This window comes from Bos mutus, chromosome 16 (genome assembly GCF_027580195.1).
Source record: "Bos mutus isolate GX-2022 chromosome 16, NWIPB_WYAK_1.1, whole genome shotgun sequence".
NCBI classification, from domain to species: domain Eukaryota; kingdom Metazoa; phylum Chordata; class Mammalia; order Artiodactyla; family Bovidae; genus Bos; species Bos mutus.
The window spans coordinates 44,951,931-44,974,897 of NC_091632.1; the positions used below are offsets into that span (position 1 = coordinate 44,951,931).

At 52.3% G+C, this 22,967-nt stretch overlaps 1 protein-coding gene across 1 annotated transcript in view; it reads right to left on the reverse strand.

Annotated features, from left to right (window-relative positions):
• DHRS3 (dehydrogenase/reductase 3) overlaps positions 1 to 22,628 on the reverse strand; it is a 49,666-nt gene extending 27,038 nt beyond the window's left edge. The window contains exon 1 of the mRNA XM_005889199.3: positions 22,035 to 22,628. Coding sequence (XP_005889261.1) covers positions 22,035 to 22,229 — 195 coding nt within the window. The 5' untranslated portion in view covers positions 22,230 to 22,628. The remainder of the gene's footprint in view (positions 1 to 22,034) is intronic.
• Positions 22,629 to 22,967: the final 339 nt, after the last annotated feature.

Here is a 22,967-nt window from a genome sequence, read left to right on the forward strand (position 1 = left end):
TGTGCACAGAGAGTGGACAGCTCCACCTGGACTCTGGAACAAGTTTCCACTGCAACACTGGGGGTTTGGAATGGGGTCGAGAACCAGGGCAGTGACCACAGCCACGAGATGGATGGAGGGGAACGGGCCGAGGGGAGGGGGTGTGTGCTTAGGTGAAGGTGATGGAGGAGGAGGATTCAGCAAGACTGCAGGTTTGGGCTGCCAGGAGAAGAGGGGTGCCCAGAGGACCCTAAAGTGTTTGACCTGAAAAAATGGAAGGGCAGGGTTGCCATGAATTGAGACCCCAGGCCTCCCTCTCCTGGGAAGGCCGGCTTTGGCAAGTCCCAGGTTCGGAGGAGGAAAAGAATGATCCCCAGGTTCCTTCCGCTTCCAAAACACCCAGCTTAAGGAGGGGGAGGAGGGGGCGGTGACGGAGGAAACAGTTCCAGGTGGCCAGGCTCCTCAGGAAGAGGGTGCCTGGGGCGGTCCACGCAGGCCAGCTACCCACCTAGCGTGCCCGGGTAAACACGCCAGTTTCCAATAACAAAGTGGCGGGCCACCCCAGCCCGCTCCGCGCGCAGGGAGGCGGTCCGTGCTCACATGATGGAGTGAGGGGGTGGCAGGAGGAGCCGCCGGGGGGAAACCTCAACGAATCTGGCAGGAGGCTCCAGGAAGTCCTTCTGAAAGTGGGCCCCGAGCCGGGCGGAGGGTGGGGCCCGCGGGGGGCCCGCGAGGGGGTGGGTGGGGCAGGGCTGCAGTCCTCCTAGGTGGGGATGGGGCTGGGCTCCCAGCAGGCGGACGGGGAAGGGTGGAAAGGGGAAGGGAGGGGGCTGGGAGGTAGATGGGGAGGGTGTGGGGCGGGGCTGCGTCCCGGAGGTGCCGGGTGAGGAGGGGCTTCGCAGGTGGGGGCTCGGGAGGGTTAGAAGGGGCTTCGCGTTGGGATGGGGTTGGGGATACAGAAGGGGCAGGGGACAGTGGGGAAGAGAACGGGGTTGGGGTCGCGGCGTGGATGGGGAGGGGGCGGGCGGGAGTCGGGACGTGGACGGGATGGGGCCAGGGCGGAGGGGGAGGGGCCAGGTTGGGGTCGCACGCGGTGGGGGCGGGGTAAGGAAAAGGTCCCCTCCCGCTCCAGGGACCGCCCGCGCTTCCTCCCTCCGGCAGAGCGGTAAACAAACGCCGTGATGTCACCCGCGCCGCTGACCTGCGGCTGAACCCGGAGCTGTAAATGAGATGCAAGGTGCCAGCAGCCTCCGGGCCGCGCGGCCTGCGAGCCACACACGCTCCTCCGCGCCGGCCCGAGGTTCCCCCAGCTGCACACACGGACAGGATGCTGCAAACGCCACCAGACATTGCAACACGCAGCCAGTCTGCTGGCCGCGGCGTGAACCTTCCCGCCGCCTCCTCCGCCGCCCCCCGGCAGGCACCGGCCCAGCTGGAGCGCGGCCTCCCTCCTCCGGAGCACGCCTGGGGGCTGGCAGCTTCCACTCATGTGGGGTCAGCTCTCCGCTAGGCACCCCACCGTCTGCCTCCCCAGGGGGCTTCCAGACCAGAGAGCTGGGCCTCGACTTTGGGCTTTTTGCCCAACAGGTCGGAAGTGCCTGCCTTTGCTCTCGGCTCTCTGGGAAGCTCATTCCTTTTACGCGAGGCCGGGGGCGCTGGAGGCCCCTTTTCCAGGTGGAAGCCCATGCCCAAGAGTCCCCTGGCTGCCCACCAGCTTCTCCCTCACTCTACAGGGCAGGGGGCCACCCTTTCGGCCCTGGACTGCCTACCCTTTGCAGCCCCCTGGCTCTTAACTGCCCTTGGGGATGGAAATCCGCCTGGCTGGGGCCAGGAAGGCCAGTACTCTGTTCTGGAGTTGATTTGCTGTGTGACTTTGGAATGAGTCACTTGGCATCTCTGGGCTTCACCAAATCCCACTGGGGAAGTGGGGAGGTTTGAAACCTGCCTCCCTCTGCTAGTGTGGGGAAGGTCAAAAGTGCAAGAAACCCTCACCAGGCTGCCAGGGCTGGTGAGAAGCCTCAGGTGCAGGGGCCTGGCCTGTTGAGAAGGTAGAGCTGCTCAGGGAAATCGGGGCCAGCCCTCCCTGCTCCCAAACTCAGGCTTCCGCCTTCACTGTGAGAAGCTGGGGCTGTGGGGACATACTGGTAAACAGTCTCCGGGGCCCAAGGAGCCCACACACTGGCTCCCCTACGTGGACCCCACTAACTCAAGTCCTTTAAGAAGTTGGGAGAGCCTAAAATGACCGTGGATCTTTCAAAAGCATCCCAAGAACCCAGCTCATAACGCCAGAGCCCATTCTAGCTTCTCTTTTACTGAAGTTAATATTTGGGGTCCCTGGTGGCTCAGCTGGTCAAGAACCCACCTGCAATGTGGGAGACCTGGCTTCTATCCCTGTGTTGGGAAGATCCCCTGGAGAAGTGAATGGCTACTCACTCTAGTATTCTGGTCTGGAGAATTTCATGGACTTAATAGCTAAATCCCTGTCTCTCGCATCACCCTGTTTTGTCTTTCCAGCATTTTGTCACTATCTGAAAGTTTAATAGTTATTTGCTTGCTTGCTTCGTCTGTCCCCCTCCCCCAATGCGCACTCGACAATGTAAGCTCACCATGCACTCGCCCGCACCTGGCTTGGTCATCAGGTACCTGGTGAATATGTGAGTGGAATGAATGAAATCATCTTGCCTCACGTGTGATATGGGCACTGACATCCCTGGAGGGGACCTTGGGAGGAATAAAGTTGACAGCCCAGGATGTATGGCTATCATGAGGACCAGTCACACCACTTGTTGGGCCTGAGAAAAAAAGAAACTGTGTGGCTGTCAGGTGAAAAAATTATTGAGAATTTCAAGATGGTGACAGCAGGGTACTGACAAGTCCAGGGCCCTTGTGAGCCAGGGGTCGTGTGTGACAGCTAGGGTCACACACCCAGGAATCCAGACAGGGTGTTCATACATAGGCGGGGAGTGGGGAGGTGGGGGGATTGAATGCCAAGTCTTGGGCTTTCCACACCTTCACTGGGCTGCAGGAAACTCAATCCAATAGTTTCTCCTTGTTGCAGAATGGATGACACTTCCCACACAGACAGCTGACAACAGCTAGCTAATTGAGGGTTGTCTGTGCTCCCAATGGAAAAGCAAAAGCAGGCAATATGGAGGCATGTAGGATTTAGGGGCAACGGTAAGCATGTAACGGTCATTGCCCTGGTTAGCATTTAGTCAGGAGCTTCTCTAAAGTGCTACAGTGAGGCCCACAATCCAAAAAGCTCTAAAATCCTTTATCCCCCCTTAATTAGACCCATACATTTAGGCAAGTCCACAAGGGGCTGTGGACCTGAGCTGCTGGCCCACTTTAGAGATAAGGCACCAAGGTCCTGGCAATATCAAGGGCGCGGCCAGGAAATGGCTGAGCTGGGACCCTGGCATCACTTCTGGGAGCTGCTGGTGAAGGTGAGAATACAGCTGTTGTTTAGGGTAGAGAATGACGGCCTTTTTATAGGGGCAACTCTTTCAGCATCCCCTTTCCGACCCCAACCTGAAGCCTAGAGGCCCTTGAGCTGGTGTGTCCTAGGGAAGCCTCCAGCTAATTAAGCATTATTTATGGACTGGCCTCTTGAAGACAAGCTTTAAATTACTTGCAGGCTGTGCCAAGGTAACTGTCTATCCTACCGGCTATTAATTAGGAATCAGTTTAATCTCTGCTGGACGAAGGTCAAACACTATGGAGTTGACCCGGCTGGCTGGCGTCGCACTATCAGACTGAGGATCTGGGCCTGGAGGGCTGGGGGACTCAGGGGAAGTGGCAGGACATTGCAACGGGAAATGACCTGGTCAGCACATCCTGCAAAGGCCAGGATGCTGACAGCAAAGCCACGTGGGCCTCGGCCCAGGAAGCCAGGCAAGGTGGGGTTTCCCTTTAGCACCAGCCCTGCAGAAAGTGGATTTCAGTGGTCCTCAGAGAGTGCCCCAGCCCTCCAACAGCAGAGAATCCTGCTGGAAATTCAGGCTTCCCTCACCTGCCTGGTCATGCAACCTGTAGAAACCCTTCGTAGCTCCCTAATGCTCTTCTAGGGCCTCCCAGGTGGGTGAGTCATTGGTAAAGAATCCACCTGCAAGGCAGGAGATATGGGTTTGACCCCTGGGTCGGAAAGATCCCCTGGAGAAGAAAATGGCAACCCACTCCAATATTCTGGCCTGGAAAATCCCATGGACAGAGGAGCCTGGCGGGCTACAGTCCATGGGGTTGCAAAAGAGTCAGACACGACTTAGCAACTAAACAGCAACAGTGCTCTTCTAATCAAGCCCCGATTCCAGCCCATGGCCACCGGGCTCTATGAGCTCTGCCAGGCCAGACTCTCTTATCTCCGGCTTTCCAGACATGCTCATCCCCTCTGCCTGGAATGTTCGCCTTCCATGGCCTCCACCTCAGTCTTGATGCCTCACTTTAGACCCTGCTCCTAGCCGTTGCCAGCCTTCCTTCCCCAGAAGCCAGATTGCCTGGATACAGATCTCAGGACTGTGTGTGCTGTTAAGCAAGCATTTAACTTCTGTGAGGCTTTGTTTTCTCATTTTTAAAATAGGGACACAGGACTTCCCTGGTGGTCCGGTGACTAAGACTCCATGCTCCTGATGCAGGGGGCCGGGGTTCCACCTCTGGTCAGGGAACTAGATCCCACATGCCGCAAGTAAGATTTTTTATGCCACAACTGAAGACCTCGAGTGCTGCAATGAAGACCTGGCATAGCCAAATACATAAATATTTTTTTAATTAAAAAAAAATAAAATAGGGACATAGTTCCTCCCTCATTGAGTTGTTCTGAGGAGCAAATCAGATTGTTCCTGTAAACAACTTAATGTGTTGTTGTTGTTTAGTTGCTAAGTTATGTCCAACTCTTTGCCACCCCATGGACTGTAGCCCCGCCAGGCTCCTCTGTCCATGGGATTTCCCAAGCGAGAATATTGGAGTGGGTTGTAGTTTCTTTCTCCAGGGGATCTTCCCAATCTAGTGACTGAACTTGTGTCTCCTGCATCAGCCAGTGGGTTCTTTACCGTCTGAGCCACCAGGGAAGTTCCACTTAGTGTGTAGGAAGAGTTTTATTAACAATGGCAAAGACTGATTGGAAACCCCTCCCTTTGCTCAGAGCTGCATCCCACTCCATCAAAGTGTCTATCATGCCTCAGTGTCACTGAGAGCCATGGGTCCGTTCTCCCAGCTAGCCAGAAGAGGGACCTGTGCTTTTCCCCTGCGATGCCCACCCGGTCCCTGTGACCTAGGAGAGCCCCCTGCACACCCTTCCCCACTGTCAGATCCACCCCCATAAGAAGCCTTCCAGGATGACCCATAGTTTTCTTTTCTGTGGAGCAGCTGCCAACCCAGCGTGGGGTCAGTTCAGATCCCCTGTTGCCGTTTTGTCCTCCAAGGACAAATCCCACAAATGACACTCTACTGCCCTAGCCACACTGCCAGCCTCTCTGTGTGCCTGGTGAGGGTGGATGGCACCTGGAAAAGAAGTTTGCATTCGGCAGGTATTCGGGGCTTATCCAGCCAGTGTTTTCTGAGCCCCTGGCTGGCAACAGTCTCCTGGGAGGTTGAGACTAGCACTGTCATATAATAGATGAGAAAACTGGGGCTCAGAGAGTGTAGCCAGCAGAATAATGACTTCCTCCAGAACGTCAAAGGCTTCCCAGGTGGCTCAGTGGTAAAGAATCTGTCTGCCAATGCAGGCGATGCAGGAGATGCAAGTTCAATCCCTGGGTCGGGAAGATGCCCTTGGAGGAGAAAATGGCAACGCATGCCAGTATTCTTCCCTGGGAAATTCCATGGCAGAGAAGCCTGGTGGGCTAGTCCATAGGGTCGCAAAATAGTTGGACATGACTTAGCAACTGAGCACACCAGAATTTGTTTTTCAGTCACTCAACTGTGTCTGACTCTTTGGGATCCCATGAACTGTAGCCTGTCAGGCTCTTCTGTCCATGGAATTCTCCAAGCAAGTATACTAGAATGGGTTGCTATTTCCTTCTCCAGGGGATCTTCCCAGTCCCAGGGGTTGAACCCACATTTCCTGCGTTGCCAGGTGGATTCTTTTACTATTGAGCCACCAGGGAAGCCCTGAGCATATCAGGATGCCCATATCCTAAACCCCAGCACCTGGGACTATGTTAACTTACACAGGAAAGGGAGATTTAAGGCTGCAGATGGAATTAAATATGCTAATCAACTGGCTTTAAAATAGAAAAACTGTCCTGGATTATCCAGGTGAGCTCAGTGTAATAACAAGGGGCCTGAGAAGTGGCAGAAAGAGACAGAAGAGAGAGGGAGATGTGACCACGGAAGCCGGGTTAGGGTGATGCAATCTTGACGGCTTTGAAGGTGGAGGAAGGGGCCATGAGCCAAGGAATGTGGGCAGCTTCTAGAAGCTGGAAGATGCGAGAACATGGATTTTTCACTCCAGCCTCCAGAGGGCACATAGCCCTGACACCTTGATTTTAGCCCGTGAGACCACTGTTGGACTCCTGACCTCCAAAACCGCGAGAGAATGAACGTGATTTTTAAGCCGCTGAGTGTATGGTTTGTTTAGCACAGCTGCGGGAAGCTCAGGCAGAGAGGTGGAGAGCCGGAGAGCTGGGTCTGAAACTGGAGTTTGTCTCCCAAGTCTGTGGGCTTCCAGTGGCACGGCAGGCCCTCCCTCATGCTAACCTGTCAGCATCACTTAAAACAAACCCTCTATTGGACTTCCCTGGTGGTTGGGAAATCCCATGGGCAGAGAAGCCTGGTGGGCTAGTCCACTGGGTGGTAAAAGAGTTGGACACGACTGGTGGCTCAGTGGTCAAGAATCTGCCTTGCAGTGCAGGGGACGCGGGTTCAATCCCTGTTCTGGGAAGATTCCACATGCAGCTGCGACTAAGACCCAATACAGCTAAATAAATAAATAAATAAATAAATAAATATTTAAAAAAACAACAGCAACAACAACTCTCTGTCATAAAGATATGCCCCAGAGGCTTTTGTAGAGGGTGCACGAGAGGGGTTGCAAGGAACAGTCAAACAGGAGCCACAGCCTCATCTTCACGACCAGGACTTTTCATACAGTATCTCATTGAAATCTCCTTTTATAAATGAGGAAACTAAGGCTCAGAGAGGTCTAATAACTTGCTTAGGGCCACTTAGCAAGTGAGTGGAAGAGCATGCATGTGAATTTTGGTTTGTTGACTCCTGAGCTCAAAATCTGAATCACAACTGTATACCAGCTCCTTAAAAAAGAAATAAAGCTAAACTTAGGTGCACACACATGTGCACTCATGCACACACACACACATACCTGCCAACCTGAAGGCGCAAGAGCTGGCCCCCAAACCAGCACAGCCAGTCAGGAGGAGGAGGAGGGCAAAGCTGTTCCCAGCCCACACTGCCCCGTGACCCTGGCAGGAGGACCCCTACTGCCTCGCTGTGGGTTCACCAGAGAAGTGGCCTGGGGAGGTGAGGCAAGGCTGCCCCCTCTGCCAAGTGAGACATGAGGACATGGCATGTGGGAGTCGAGGGTGGCCTGACTCCATGTGGGTGTGTCTGCCTGCCTGCAGGAAGGTCACGCTGCCCTTTGTGGTCACGCTGGCTCCAGCCCCAACTCCCCATGATGACCTGGGATGGGGCCTGTGAGAGCTCAGGGCATGCTGGACCAGCCAGCTGAGTTTGACACTGTCCCCAGGCCCCTGGGAGAGATCTAAAGGCACCCAGAGACTCTGCTTCCAACCTTGGAAGGACTCTGCATCAGAGAGCCAGCTTCTCACACCCGGGGAAGCGTGAGTAGAAACAGTAGCAAAGGGGCCTCCTTTACTTTCCTGTCCAAGTGGCCTTACATCTTCCAGAAAAGGATACCAAGAAAGTTTGTTGACAACCTGCTGGACCACCATAAGTGGCTGCTCAGAAGGCTTCTTTGAGGTGCAAACTCCCTGAGAGCAGACAGGTTTCAGTTCAAGCCAGAAAAGTCTATCCTGTCTTTTTTGTTGGTAAGTGTCAGTAAATGACCTGATAAGGTCTGCAGGACTGGTGGCTCAGTGGTAAAGAATCTGCCTGCAGTTCAGGGACACAGGTGACTCGGGTTCAATCCCTGGGTGCGGAAGATCCCCTGGAGCAGGAAATGGCAACCCACTCCAGTATTCTTGCTTGGCGAATTCCATGGACAGAGGAGCCAGGTGGGCGACAGTCCATCGGATCGCACAGTTGGACATGACTGAACGACTTAACACGCATGTCAGTAAATGACCTGATAAGGTCTTCAGGACTAGACCTGGGAGGACTGGCTAAGAAATGCCTGGAGCTCCTGGACGTTTGTGCCTGAGATGAAAAACTGAATTGGTTCCTCCTTAAGAAGGAATACTAGACATCCACTCCTGATCCCCTTGCTCCTGGCAGCAGCAGCCCCATGTCCCCCACAGAAGTCCACCTCCACACTTACATGCTGTGGCTTGGTTGTTCCTCTAGCTCAGAGTCACGCGCGAGACCCACAGCTGGCCAACTAGCGATTACACCATTGCCAGTGTCTGCTTCAGCCCAATCCAGCCACAATCAGAGAGACTCAACTCCTGGACCCTGGAAAAGTTGGGAGGAAGATACTGATCTGCTTGCTCCACTGGGAGCTGAGGGGGTTTAAGGCAGCAAGGGGCAGATGTGAGCAGTCCCAGGGTGGGGAGGGCCTGCCTAAGGCGAGACTGAGTCCGGACAACACTGTTTGATCTCCGGGAGCCAGGCTTGTGCTCATGTCCTTTAGACCCATTTAAATTCCCAGCAGCTAAAAGCACACGTTGCATGGACTCTGCTCAGGGCTGTCAATGTGATCTGTTCTGTAAAATGATTAACTGAGAGGCCACAAAACTCACTGGTTCAAGAGCAGACGCCCAGAGTTCAAATCCCACGCGGTCTGTCACAAGCTGTGTGATCTTGCTATGGACCCTCAGAATCTGGACCAGTGAAAAAGATGATAGGGCTTCCCTGTTGGTATAGTGGTTAAGAATCCACCTGCCAACGCAGGGGACATGGGTTCGATCCCTGGTCTGGGAAGATCCCACATGCCTTGGCACAACTAAGTCTGGTGCACCACAACCATTGAGCTCTAGAGCCTAGGAGCTGCGACTTCTGAAGCCCGCGTGCCCTAAAGTCCATGCTCTGTAACAAGAGAAGCCCCTGCTCACTGTAACTAGAGAAAGCCCGTTTGCAGTAACGAAGACCCAGCGCGGCCATAAATAAATAAAAACAAGGGGGATACCAATTGGGAAAAAAAGAAGACAGCACTGCCCACACTAGAGCTCACTGTGAGGAATAAATGACTTTATTACGTGTCAGGTGCTGGCACATAGTAGGTGCTCAGTAGACATGGATTCTAACTCGCTATGATGGATCAGTCATGCTTTCACGCAAGCAACAAAGATTTATGAAGTGCCTACTGAGTCCCAGATACTGCTGGGTGCTCAGGACACTCAGGGAGTAAGAGGACACATCCCTGGCCTCCCAAGGATCTCACAGCCTTTTGGAGAAGACACATGGCAACAAGCAGCCACAAGCATGGGGAGTTGCCATGGTAACCCATGACTTTGGCCTCACCGCAGCCCAACCCTGACCAATTGAGCTACTTGGACACAGAGGTGAAGATGACTAATGGGGAAGCTGGGTGGCTGTCTGCGGAGTGGGCAGCCAGGACCAGAGCAGAGGCCCGGCCTTTGACCAGCCTCTGTGCCTGGACTGGAGAGGGGCCTGTATTGGACCAGCCCTTGAACACGAGGAAAGGGGCCTCCAGTATGAGGGACGATGCCAGGCTCTGAGCCCTCCCTGGGGAAGAGTGATTCATTCTTACTGACTTTTAGACAGGGTCAAGAGCTAAAATTCCCAAGGGCTTCTGTGACAGGAGCAAATTTCTCCCTTTCCTGCCGACTCCCAGAACCAGACTGAGTCTGGCCAGCGGGCTCTTTGCCTCTGTGCCCAGCAGAGCACTTGGGCCAACAAGCCAGGGCTGGGGGTGTCCGCTTTCTCTCCGCCCCCATGCCAACCAGAAGGAGCCATCATTTCTTGCAAAACCTCTGGTGCTGAACTAGGAGGTTTACATATATTATTTCACGGAATCTTCATACTTTCGTTTTTCAGATGGGGGAAGCCCAGAGAGATGGTTATTACCCAAGGTCACACAGCAGGTTGCTGGGAGGCTTCCTAGGATTTAAAGGATTAGGAACTGGCTCCCAGCAGCCCTGGCTAGCATCATGAATGGCAAGAGTGCTCTGGCCAGTGGGCTGGTCTCCACAACTTGAAAGACCTCAGCAGCTGTGACACTGTCCACGGGCCAGTCCTTGGCTTTGGGGCTGGAGTGGCCAAGTCGCATTCCCCCAGGCTGGGAGCTGAATGTGGGCTGGGTTCCCTTCGGAGGCTGGCTCAGTCCTGGTGGAGTAATTAGGGCTTCTAGCTCCTGGGTTGCTTAGTGGTGGTGTGGGGGGCCTGGTTGAGGGCTGAGCAGGGCCTGGGGTTCTATATGCCTGGGCGAGAAGAGGGAACCCTCCCTTGAGGGGCAAAGGCACAAGCTAGAAAGGCATGCTTCTTCACCTTGGAGTAAAGAACCCAAAGTTGAGGACCCAATGAAATGACACATGGCAGATTCCCATTATACTGGAGTGGGTAGCTGTTCCCTACTCCAGGGGATCTTCCCAACCCAGGGATTGAACCCAGGTCTCCCACATTGTGGGTGGATTCTTTACCATCTGAGCCACCAGGGAAGCCCAAGAATACTGGAGTGGGTAGCCTATCCCTTCTCTAGCCAATCTTCCCAACTCAGGAATTGAACTGGGGTCTTCTGCATTGCAGGCATATTCTTTACCAGCTGAGCTTCCAATGAAGCTCCAAGTAAGGAGCAGCTAAGAGAAAAGACCCTGATGCTTGGAAAGATTGAAGGCAAAAGGAGAAGGGAGAGGCAGAGGATGAGATGATTAGATAGCATCACCGACTCAATGGACATGAATCTGAGCAAACCCCGGGAGATAGTGAAGGACAGGGGAGCCTGGCGTGCTGCAGTCCATGGGGGTGCAGAGTCAGGCAGGACTTAGCGACTGAACGACAAGAGAAGTGTGTCCTAAGTAACTTCCCGGAATAGTTCCTTTCAAGCCTTATGTTTTCCTTCTAAGTAATGGCATCCTTTCAAAATACACACAAAAATCTCACACAGAATTCTAAGCTACAAGACCTAAGGAAGCTGAGTGAGTTAAATGGAGATGAGGACCCCTGGGAATCCCATCTGTTCCACCTCCCATGGGGTCCCACCTTCTTGGAATCCCTTGGGTGCTTTGGAACCCAGTTTGAAAACTCGGTCCTAAAACCTCAACTGGTGTTGGGGTCTGCCTTGAGGCTGCTGGGGTTCAGATGGCCCAGAGCTCTGTAGAAGACTGAAATGCAGACAGGTATCTGTAAGCACTTCCCAGGAGTATGTTTCAATGTGGACAAAATAATCATATGGTTCATTGCTCAAAGTGCTTTCTTAGCCCCTTCCTTGAAAGGCTACTGAAAAGGGGTTTCAAGATCGACTTCCCCAAAACAGGATGTGGCCAACAGAGTCAGGAAAGCTTGAGCCCAGTGACCTTTGCCAGGCTGACTCTTGTTGGCATTAAGTATTACCGGGCCACAAATCTGTATTGTCCACTCTGGCTTGACCTTGGCTTTGGGTTGCAGTACTCCAGAGTCTCCTGCCTCTGACATAGGCTCCAGTTCTGGGCCCTGAATCAGAGCCTCAAGTTGTTGGATGGGTTTTGATTGGATCCAGTCCAGAGGTTCTTAACCTGGTGTCTGGAACAGGCATCAGGGGGACCCAATGATCTCTTAAAAGTATAAAAATTTGTCTCTTTGTGCATTCTTCTTCAGACTGGGTTTATATTACTTTCTCCAGATTCTCAAAGGGCTCCACAACCAGCAAAAGTTTAAGACTTACTGCAAACCCTTTAGTTGCCACCTCCTTCAAGAAGTCTTCTGAGATTTCCTTAATTTACAGTGATCTCTCCCTTCTCTGAATTATCAGAGCTCTAGGTCACTTGGGAGGATCCAGCTGGGTGACCTCGAGTTTAGATGGAATAAGCCGGCACTCACTCATTCCTCAAAGTTGGCTTCCAGCTAGAGGTGCCACCCTGGCTGTAAATGCATGAAATACAACTGTGCTGCTTTCCTGCTTATCAGTTACGTGTTCAAAGCAAACCCTGATAACCAATGACTACCTTAATCCTTTGGAAAGTAACCCACTCATTGTATGCAAATACTGCTGCTCAGTGCTTAAAAAAATGTTTTGGTGAGGTCAAACTTAAGTACATCCTGTTGACTCCTGGACTGCTCATCAATTCTCTTTCCAGAACCCTCTGTGTACTAGGTAGTTCCCATTATTGAACAGCTTGTCACTTGACCTCTCCATAACCCTGACTGGGGTGGGCTGGGCCAGGCTGATAATATTTGACCCAGAGGGAAAGGGCCTAGTGTTGAAGCTAAAATCCTGGGTTTGAAATCTGCCTTAGGCCAACCATCCAGGGCAACTCACTTCACTTGCTGATGGCCGTTGTGGAAAACAGGATGGAGGGTTCCCAAAAAACTAAAAATAGAACTACCCTGCTGCTGCTGCTGCTGCTAAGTCGCTTCAGTCGTGTCCGACTCTGTGCGACCCCACAGACGGCAGCCAACCAGGCTCCCCTGTCCCTGGGATTCTCCAGGCAAGAACACTGGAGTGGGTTGCCATTTCCTTCTCCAATGCATGAAAATGAAAAGTGAAAGTCAAGTCGCTCAGTCGTGTCCGACTCTTCGCAACCCCATGGACTGCAGCCGACCAGGCTCCTCTATCCATGGGATTTTCCAGGCAAGAGTACTGGAGTGGGGTGCCCTATCAGTCAGCAATTCCCCTCCTGGGTATATATCTGGGAAAAAAAAATCAAGGACACTAATTCGAAAAGGTACATGCACCCCAATATTCATAACAGTGTTATTTACGATTGCCATGATACAGAAGCAACCTGAGTGTCCATAAACAGAGGAGTGGATGAAGATGTGGTGTATATCTATATCTATATCCATATCTACACACACACACACACACACACGCTGGAATATTACTCAGTCATAAAAAAGAATGAAATGTTCTCACTTGGAGGGCATTATGCAAAGTCAAATAAGTCAGAGAAAGACACACACTATATGATATCACTTACATGTGGGATCTAAAAAACACAACAAACTAGTGAATATAACAGCAAAAAGCAGACTCACAGATATAGGGAACAAATGAGTGGTTACCACTGGGTGGGAGCAGCAATATAAGGATGGGGGAGGGGAGGTACACGCTATTGGGTATAAGGCAGGCTCAAGAATGTACTGTATAACACGGGGAATACAGCCAACATTTTGCAATAATGGTCAATGGAAAGTAACCTTTAAAAAGGATATAAAAATTTAAAAATTATTTTTTAATTGGAAAAAAGAAAAGAAGAAAAGCAATGGGTTGCTGATCACACCTGCCTCTGGGCCTAGACAGGACAATGAATGTGAAAAAGCCCTGTGGAGTCAATCCTGTAGGCCACCACAGTCACACAGGGTATGCACCAATGTCTCAAGCTGTCTGGGGAGCCCAAGGAAGCCCTCAGCATCCATTTCGGGTCTAAGTTATGACTGATGGCCAGAATGAAGGATGTGAACACAGGCCTGCACCTTCCTATTCCTCCTCTTCTCTCTCCAGCATCCTGGAAAAACCCCACCAAAGGAATGACCCAGCCCCTGAAGGACTCTGCTGAGGTCAGGCTGAGAAGGGCTGTCTTCTTTTAATTTTTGAGCATTGGTCGATTGAAGCTGGTGGCCTCTCTTCCTCTTGGCCCCTGACTCTGTCTGGGTCACTGACATCACTCTAGTACCAATGGTTCACAGAATCAATGGGGTGGAAGGGACCCAGGTGATCATCCAGAACCCAACCTCTCCTGATGCAAGAATCCACAGTTCCCTCACTGCAGCCTGCTGACCCCAGAAAAGCTCTAGAGGGTGGGAAGGTGCTCCCGGGCCCCAGCCTCGTGTGGACCTCCATCCACCTGGAAGGCAGCTGATACTGTCTCCAGCCCCTGAAGCAGTCAACCAAATGCTTCTGGATTGGCCATCCCACCTAAGTCATGGCTTCTGGTCCTTGTCATTTGGAGCCTGCTCCCTGGGTGCCCCCCAGTTGCTCAAGGACCTTCTCAAAGTGTTGACCGATACTGCCTACAATGCTCCTGGGCTCCCTTGACATAGTAGAACTGAAAAGTGTCTCAGGGCACCAATACAGTTGCTTTCATTTTCTTTGCAGAGGGAGTTTGCTCAGGGCACCAATACAGTTGCTTTCATTTTCTTTGCAGAGGGAGTTAAATTTCTGTTGCCATTAATGTCATCTTACTGAAGCTGACTCCTCTTTCCAGAGCATCAGGGGCTTTATTGGAGACGATCATCACACCAGGATGCTTTGCTCAGGGCACCAATACAGTTGCTTTCATTTTCTTTGCAGAGGGAGTTAAATTTCTGTTGCCATTAAAGTCATCTTACTGAAGCTGACTCCTCTTTCCAGAGCATCAGGGGCTTTATTGGAGACGATCATCACACCAGGACGTAAGTGCCACCAGAGAAAACCTTGTTAATGTGGCTCCCTGTGGCAGCCCTAAGCCCAGCTGCCTAAATCGAGGAATGAATTTGACATAGTCACAGTTCCCCAAGAGCCGTGTCACCATTTTTCACCCCAGGCATCCGCAAGCACAGATCACGGCTTGCTGAGCGGAGCTTTCCCCAGCAGACTCTGAGGCCTGGATCCCGGAAGACTCGCACCCATCCCTCCAGGGGTACACCAGCCTACCCAGATCTCCCTTCAGCCCACATACTTCCACTGGACTAAAGATATCAACAGCAGTGTCTTCTCAGATCCAAGCACCAAGCTGAGAGCAGACTCAAGCTTTAGAATGCCCTCAGAAGGGAGCCAGGCAAGTCTGGTCTCAAGTACTTAGAGGAGCCCAAGAAGCACCCCAACCCCTCTCCTGCCCTTGGCCTGCCACCCCCTCCACCCCCCCCGACCCCACCTCCCTAAGTGACCTGGCAGAGACTTGGGTTAGATCCTGTCACTTCTACTTCCCTTTGCAGAACAACAGCTCCCAGCTTCACTTGGAGCCAAAGCCAGAGCCGGTTCTAGAGACTGCTGGCCCTACCTGCCCTGCCCTGCTCCCCCAGCCCGCCCCCTGCCCTGCTCCCAGTCTCCTGCCCTGCTCTCCCACCCCACCCCTTCCTGTTCTGCTCCCTGACCCCCCATTACTGGCCCATCCCCTGCCCCCTACACTGCAGCCCTCATTACTCACTCTGCTCCAGCCACAGTGGCCCCCTCCCAGCTCCCCAGATATCCCAGGTACATTTCTTTGTCTGTCTCTTCCCTCTACCTGGAACGCTGCTCCCTCCATTCCCATCAGGTCTGTCACTGGACCTCATTTGTTTCCTCCTTACTGTGATGTAACGGGCTGTTTTCTGTATCCTGTTTTTATCTGTCTCCCTCACCAAACTGCCGACTCCACTTGGGTGGGGACTGGTGTCTGCTTTGCTCACCGCTGCCATATCTCTATGCCTAGAACAGTGCTGGGCACACCTAGGGTGCACCACAGACTTGTGGAATGAATGAATGAGTTCCCACCAACCACTCATTTGTTAAACTATTCTGGTATTTGGCATTTAAAAAAAATTTTGTAAATTTTAATTATAATTTTTTAAAAATTATCTTTGGCTGTGCCGTGTAGCACAGGGGATCTTACGTCCTAGACCAGGTCGTGCACCCTGCAGTGGAAGCACGGAGTCTTAACCACCAGACCACCAGGGAAGTCCCCTAACACTTTCTTTTCGAGAATCCAGAACTTTAATAAGACTTCATGCCTTTTAAGGGACCTCACTCATCTCACGGCAGACGAGTGTGCATTTGGGAACGCTAGTATCTAAACAGATTTGCTTGTCTCCTTTTCATTTGGCTTCAACTCTTTCCCAACCTTCTTGGTTCATCTGAATAATATGTTTCAAATGTCTCCCTTTCAAGCATCGTATATACTTGGGCTTTTTTTTGAGTGTGTCTTCTAAAGGGAGCAAGGAGAACATCTTACAACATTCTAGGTAAGGTTGTGCTTCGGCCTGAGGATACAGAAGAACAGGTTGGGTCTGGAACCATTCGAGCCCAGGTGCCCATAACTATGTGGGCTTTTGAGAGTGGCAGGTTGGGATGAAGACTCTAGGGACAAGTTGTAGTGAGGACAACAACTGGATCTCTTTCCTTGGGGGAAAGGATGGCTAATGGCTCCCTTCTCATCAATATGGCCAAGATAGTTTTCTCAAAGTGGTAAGGATCGTTTCTCAGCAAATAACAAGATAAAGATGGTACAGAGAAAGTAACTATTTTGATACAGAGACTGGAAGGGCTCTGGGTGGGGGATAAACCAATGGCCAAGGCTCTGAAATGCAGAAAGTTCAGAAGAACTTGGAATCTGCCCAAGAATGAGCAGATGCCCAGGTAGATGGACGATGGACATCCTGACCCAGGGTCAGTATTTCCAGGTTAGGGAGCATGCTCTGATTTTAGGATATACCCTGCAAGTTCCACTTGACGTGTTAATTGGGAAACTCGGGCCCTTCGTTCTCTTGGAAGCCACAAGTTGAAAACACTAACATTTCCTGCAAGAGTTGAAATAAATCACAGAGTCGGCTACCTGGTGGCTGTTAAAGGGGTTTAGAAATGGACGTGAGGCTGTCTACAAACTGAGGGCACATTTTCCAACTCTGAGCTGCTGCTTTTTCATTCAGTGGGATCTGATGCACAGCACAAAAGGCTCAGATCTGCAGTGATGAGGACAAATGTCTTTTGCAGAGAACTTGGCACAAGGTTGCTTTCCGGGGATGGCTGAGCCATGTGTGTGTTAGTTTCTCAGTCGTGTCCGACTCTTTGTGATCCCATGGACTGTAGCCTGCCAGGCTCCTCTGTCCATGGGCTTTTCCAGGCAAGGATACCTGAGTGGGTTGCCATTTCCTTCTCCAGGGGATCTTCCCAACCCAGGATGGAACCCAGGTCTCCTGCATTGCAGGCGGATGCTTTACCATCTGAGCTACTAGGGAAGCTACTAACAGGAGCCGTAACAGAATTTTAGAGCATGCCAGGGTCTTAGGGATCATTGCGTCCCCTTTCATTTTTACAGGTGTGCTTCTTAGCTGCAGCCTGGAGAAGGGAGTGACTTTTTCAGGGTTGTAGCAAAGTCAGGTCTAGAACCCAGGTGAGCCTGGTCACAAGGGGCGTGGTCCCAGATGTGGGCACCTTTGTTCCCCAGGGGAAGTGGGTGGGGCAGTAAAAGGGAGGTGTTTGTCTATTCAGCTGACAGTCCAAATTGTAAAGCCCATTGTTTGAAACCCAAGGACCAGACGCTGCATGCTGAAAGAATTTCCTAGATGCCACAGTTAGGACAGGTAGCCTACTTTCCTGCTCCCAAACTGCATTAGATGAGAACCTGGTACTTTTCCTAGAAATTCTTGGCAAAGGCTGCATTCTGGGTGAGAAGGGGAGAAGTAAACCACTGCTGTTTCCCATGTCACCCTAGCTGTGTGACTTTCATGACATATCAATTGTTTAATGCAGCTACTTTGGCCTGATGACTCTGGATTGCAAGATTACCTGTCTGGACCCTTCTCTCCCCTTTCTCCTTTTTCCTAATCTCATCAGTACTGGCCTAATTCAGAGTGTGAGACACAAATTATTCCTTCCCCTAATCCCTAGTCCATGCAACATTATTTTTCTTTCATTCCCTTCTGCCTCCCATCCCCAGTTTCAGCCAGGTGTACAATCTCTCATCACTGGTTTCTTGCTTGTGGGTTACCCTTCCCCCACCTCTGCTGGTTGAAACTCTTGATGTGCTCTAAGCCTCACTCAAATGCCACCTTCTTCAGGAAGCCTTCCACGTACTCTTGTTATAGATGAATGGCTCTGGGTTTCTCTGTGTAGTGTGCTGTACCGTGCTGTGCTGAGTCGTGTCTGTCTCTTGCGACCCCATGGACTGTAGCCGCCAGGCTCCTCTGTCCATGGGCTTTCCTAGGCAAGAATACTGGAGTGGGTTGCCATTTCCTCCTCCAGGGCATCTTCTCAACTCCGGGATCGAACCTGCGTCTCCTGTGTCTCCTGCATTGACTGGCAGATTCTTTACCACTGAGCCACCTGGGAAGCCATCTGTGTAGTGTACCCCCCCAACTTTGTGTCTACCCAGGACCTCAGAATGTGATCTCATTTGGAAATAAAGTCTTCAGAGATGTAATTAGTTAAGGATCCCAAGACAAGGTCATACTGGATTCGAGTGGGCCCAAATCCAATGACTGGTGTTTTTATGAGAAGAGAGGACACACAGACACAGATAGCAGACAGTCACGTGAAGAAGGAGGCAGAGATGGGAGTGATGCTGCCACAAGCCAAGAAATGCCAACCAGGAGCCACCAGGAGTGCGGAGGGAGGGGGAGGGAGGAGAAAGAATTCTCCCCGGAGTCTTTGAATGAGGGGGGCACCACCAACCCCCAGATTTCAGATTTCTAACCTCCAGATTAGAAATAGAATACACTTCTGTTGCTGCAAGGCACCAACTTGGTGGTCATTTGTTACAGCAGTTACAGGAAACATACGCTATAGCTTGTGCCTTGACAGTTAGCACCTGACCATGTCTCTGAGCCTTCTTTGCTCTACCCACCCCTCTCCAGGCCCAGCGCTGCACTCAACACTTGACAGACACCTCGGGCAGGTTTGTTGGACTAGGTCTCTCTGAGGTGGTCATCAAGGGGTAGTTGGGCCTGGGCCTGGCCCAGTGCCAGGATGGGAAGGATTTGCTGAATGGATGTGATTCACCAGACTAGGTGAAGGGTCTATTCCTAGTGAGCTTCTTTAAGAAAAAGGCTACAGACCCATGGACCATAAATTCAATAACAAAGCAGGTGCAACTCTGAACCAGTCCTCAGACTGGGTCTGCAAAACGCGTCCCGGAGTCCTGGCTGGCTCTCTCTTCCATGAAGGGACTGGGTCCCTGCTCAAGGGTTCTGCCATCATGGCCCAGGGCTCTAATCCAGCCACTTGCCTCCTACTGGGCCAGAGGCTGGAACAATCCCTGCAGATACTTCCAAACAGTTCACTTCTGTCCTTCAGGGGGCTGTTGCTAAAACCAGGTCAAAGTCAAAAAGCAGAGGCTAGGTCTACCTCTAGCCTACCCAGACACAGCCTTGGAGGTGTAGGGCTGAGCCCAAGCTCTGTGAATGCTTCCATGGAAGGAGTTCCAGAAGGACACAGCAAGTATAAAGGGGTTGTAATGGGCAATTACCCAGCAAGAGTCTTTGCCTCGGAGACCTGGGCCATGACTGGCCCTGTCCGGGTGAACCTCGTACAAGGTAGTTAAGCAGAGATATCTCAAGGTGAGGAACTTTCCAACTTTCGTGCCTTTGGGTCTCTTTAAGAAAAACCCTTATTTGGGTCATCTCTGCAGCCTAAGGGCACCACTGCCCCAAAATATTACCAAATCATTTGACTCAAGGTTGTTTTTTGGAAACTGGGTTGTTGCCCCCCCCAGAAGCTAACAGACCTTTCTCAGACATGCAAGCAATTTGCAGACTCTGATTCTCCTCCCTTCTTTCTCTTTAGGGGGGCCTTTCCCCATGGATCCTGCCTCTCCTTCCACCAGGGGAGGAGGGTCACGCGGGCCACGGAGGTGGCCTGCCTAACATTGCTGTAGGCTGTGGGTGGGCACCATGCTCCCCAGCTCTCTCCAGCTGCTCCACGACCACCCTGAGCCCACCATCCACTTAACTCTCTCAGCCATCTGCCCCAAAGTCCCCATTCCACAACACTCAGCCCTGTGTCCCCAAGCCCACCAGCCCCCTAAACACTCCCAGCTCTGGGAGTGGTCCCAAGGCCCTTTCACTGGGCCCCAGATGGATTCAGGCAAGAAACCTTGATTCTAAATTCCCAGCCATGACAGCGAGCCTAAGGCTCATTAAAACGCAGCTCCAGTAATTGGTCTGATAATTACAAGTTATAGGGAGGGCTCTTGGTCGTTCTGACTGGCCTGAGGACTGAACCCGTGGTGAATGGCACTGGAAGGTTCATAGGGCCCCTGGTTCCTGTTTCTGGTGACCAGATACCAATTAAGCCATATCACTCAATGGTCCTGGCTTTATTCTTCAGAAGATACCCATTTCAAATTCAGTGGGGCATGGTTCCCAGTGTATGGTGCCGCTCTGCCCCTCCCCCACCCCAGTGCCATACACTTCTTTCAATTTAGGCTTGTTTATAGTCAGTCAAGTTTTTCCAGATTGACTAAAAGAGTTCTTCATATGCCTACTGCAGCCAGTTACAAGAGCAGTGAGAGACCCAGGACTTGGGCCAGCTGGAAGAGCCAGAAGAAAAGTTTCTGTGGGATGCAGACAGCTAGGGAATGACAATCACATGCGATTGTCCCAAACCCTCCAGGCTCCCCCTCCCCACAAGGGCACCCTCATCTGCCACTCCTCCATAACAGATGTGGGGGGGGGCAGGTGGAGGGCATCACTCCCAAGGAAATGAAACTGCTGAGAGCAACTTCTGCTTCTCCTTTTTCGGTGTGTCCAAGGGTTAAAAAACACTTCTGAACTCCTCTTCCAACTGCAAGGTCAAGCAGCTGTCCAAGCCACCCAAGGAGAAGCAGGAGCTGGGAGACAGTCGACCCCAGCTAACTTACTCAGCCTTGACAGCCTCCAACCTACAGCCACCACCTCCTTCTAAACGCCACCCAGGGAAGGAAGAGTTAATCGGCAATCGGCTTTGGCTGATAGTTCAGGCTCCAAAGTTCAGTCCCAGTCAGAGCCACCCCGGAGGAATTGTAAATCTCAGGGCAGTATTTAACAAAACAAAAGCAACCTGGAATTACATGCAGGTTTGGTTTTCTACAGTACATATTTACTTAATCCCCTAGGTATGTGGCTCCATGTCAGATCAGCTGGCTTTGCCGGCCCTTTCACCCCCCTCGCTCACAGCAGTTTAAATTTCAAACTAATTCCCTGTTTTTGCTCTTCCTCTTCACAGGGCTGGCTGGAGACAGCCCAGCCTGCTGGCCTCAAATCTCTCTCTCTATTGCTCTAGTCACTGGGTGAGTCAGCCTGGCTTGGGTTGGCGTTGGGTGACAGCTGGCTCAGCCTCCCCACTCTTAGGCACCAGGTCTGGGAAAACTGGAGGAAGAGGTGGTGGAACTAGCAAAAAGTTAAAGGCAGGGCTTGGTAGTTGGAAGGGGGGAGGGGTGGTTCACCACAGTGCCACCTCTCCTCTTAGTGGGGAGGGATCCCCTTCCGGGCTGTATTTGGGTGGTGGTGGGGGGTGGGTGTGCGGAGGCAGCACTGAAGCTAGAACAAGAACTCTTGATCAGCTGCTGGTTAGCCTGTCCCCTCTCTCTAGATTTCGGAACACCTGGCTTCCGAGTGCCTATCAGGCTAGGCTAGACATCCACCACCGCTTCCCGCTTTTCAAACCACACCGAGTACCCCCTCTTTCCCAGCTTCCAGAGCCGCAGCCGTCCAGGTTGGGGCTGGGAAGCGGGTTGCCAAGGAAAATACGAAGCGCCAGCTAGCAGGCGGCTCCCCGCTCTACCCAGGAGCGCACACACCCTGCCTTACCAGGGTGGCGGCAAAGAGGGAAAGCGAGGGGAGGAAAAAACGCAACACCTTCCTTTGGGAGGGAAGAATGTGGGAAATGGGTGGGTCTGCTAAGTTTCGAGGTGGGGGTGAACAGCCAGCCACAGATCCCAAAGGAGAGGGGCAGCTCCGGACCTGCCAAAAAAGACAGACAGTCGGCTGCCCGGGAAATGTACAAGGTGAAACTAACTAGCTCAGCACTCGCGGGTGGCGCAGAGAAGTAGGGTGGTCGGCGACTTTCAGACCCTGGGCGCGGGTTCCGGCAGCGGCAGCAGGTGGGCGCACCCCCTGTCCCCTGGGCCCCCCTCGCCTCCGGCCCCCACCAGTCTGGATTCGCGGGGTCCCGGTACCTTTCTGGCGCCGCGCTCTGCGAACTCGCGAGCTAGCTGGCGCCCGATGCCTCTCCCGCCGCCGGTGATGAGGACGTTCTCCCGGGACAGGTCCCGCAGCTTGGCGGGCAGCACCAGTCCGACCGCAGCCTTCACCACCAGATAGATCATCTGCAGAGGGAACACCACCAGCGCGCCCAGCCGTTTCCACACCATCCTCCGCGCCGCGGAGCCGGGCGGCGGGGGCGAAACTCCCCGGACCGAACAAAACAGGACTTAAAAAAGAAAACACCCCCAAACAATAATAAATAAACCGAATAAGGGGGCAGAGAGGCGTCCCACCTGGCCACTCTTGAAATCACCTCTTCCCAAATGCAAAGCAAGCACCCGGTGAGAAAAAGAGGGGGAGGGAAAAAAAAAAAAAAAAGATAAATCCTCCGGAGGAGAAAAAGCGTCTCCGAAGGTTGGGACAGTAAGAGGGGTGGAGGGGAAGCCAGAGGTGGAAAGTTCTAACAAGAACTTTCTTGCCCCGGCAGCCAGCCGTTTCGGCTGGGGAATTCTCAGGTAATGTTTACAGGCTGACAGAGGAGTTTAGGCAGGGGAAGGAAAAAAAAAAAAAAAAAGCACCAACCACACGCGCGCACCCTGCTACAGTCCCGCGGTTTCAAAGTGCAAGATAAAAAAAAAAAAAAACAACCGTCTCCAAATTGTAGCGCCCCCCCCCCCTTTTCCAGGAAAAAAAAAAAAGAAAGTAGGGGGGAAAAGTGCTTGGAGCTCCCAATTTCAGCCCGCGAAAGTCTCCAGACTCATTGCTATTCTTGGGCTCAGGAAATTGCTTAAACGCGATCTGATTGCCAGCAACGTGCAGGAGAAGTGGGGGGTCCGGGTGTCAGTTTCTTTACGTGCATGGCTCGCCCTCGCGCGCGCCCGCTCTCTTCGGCTCCCTCCCTCCCT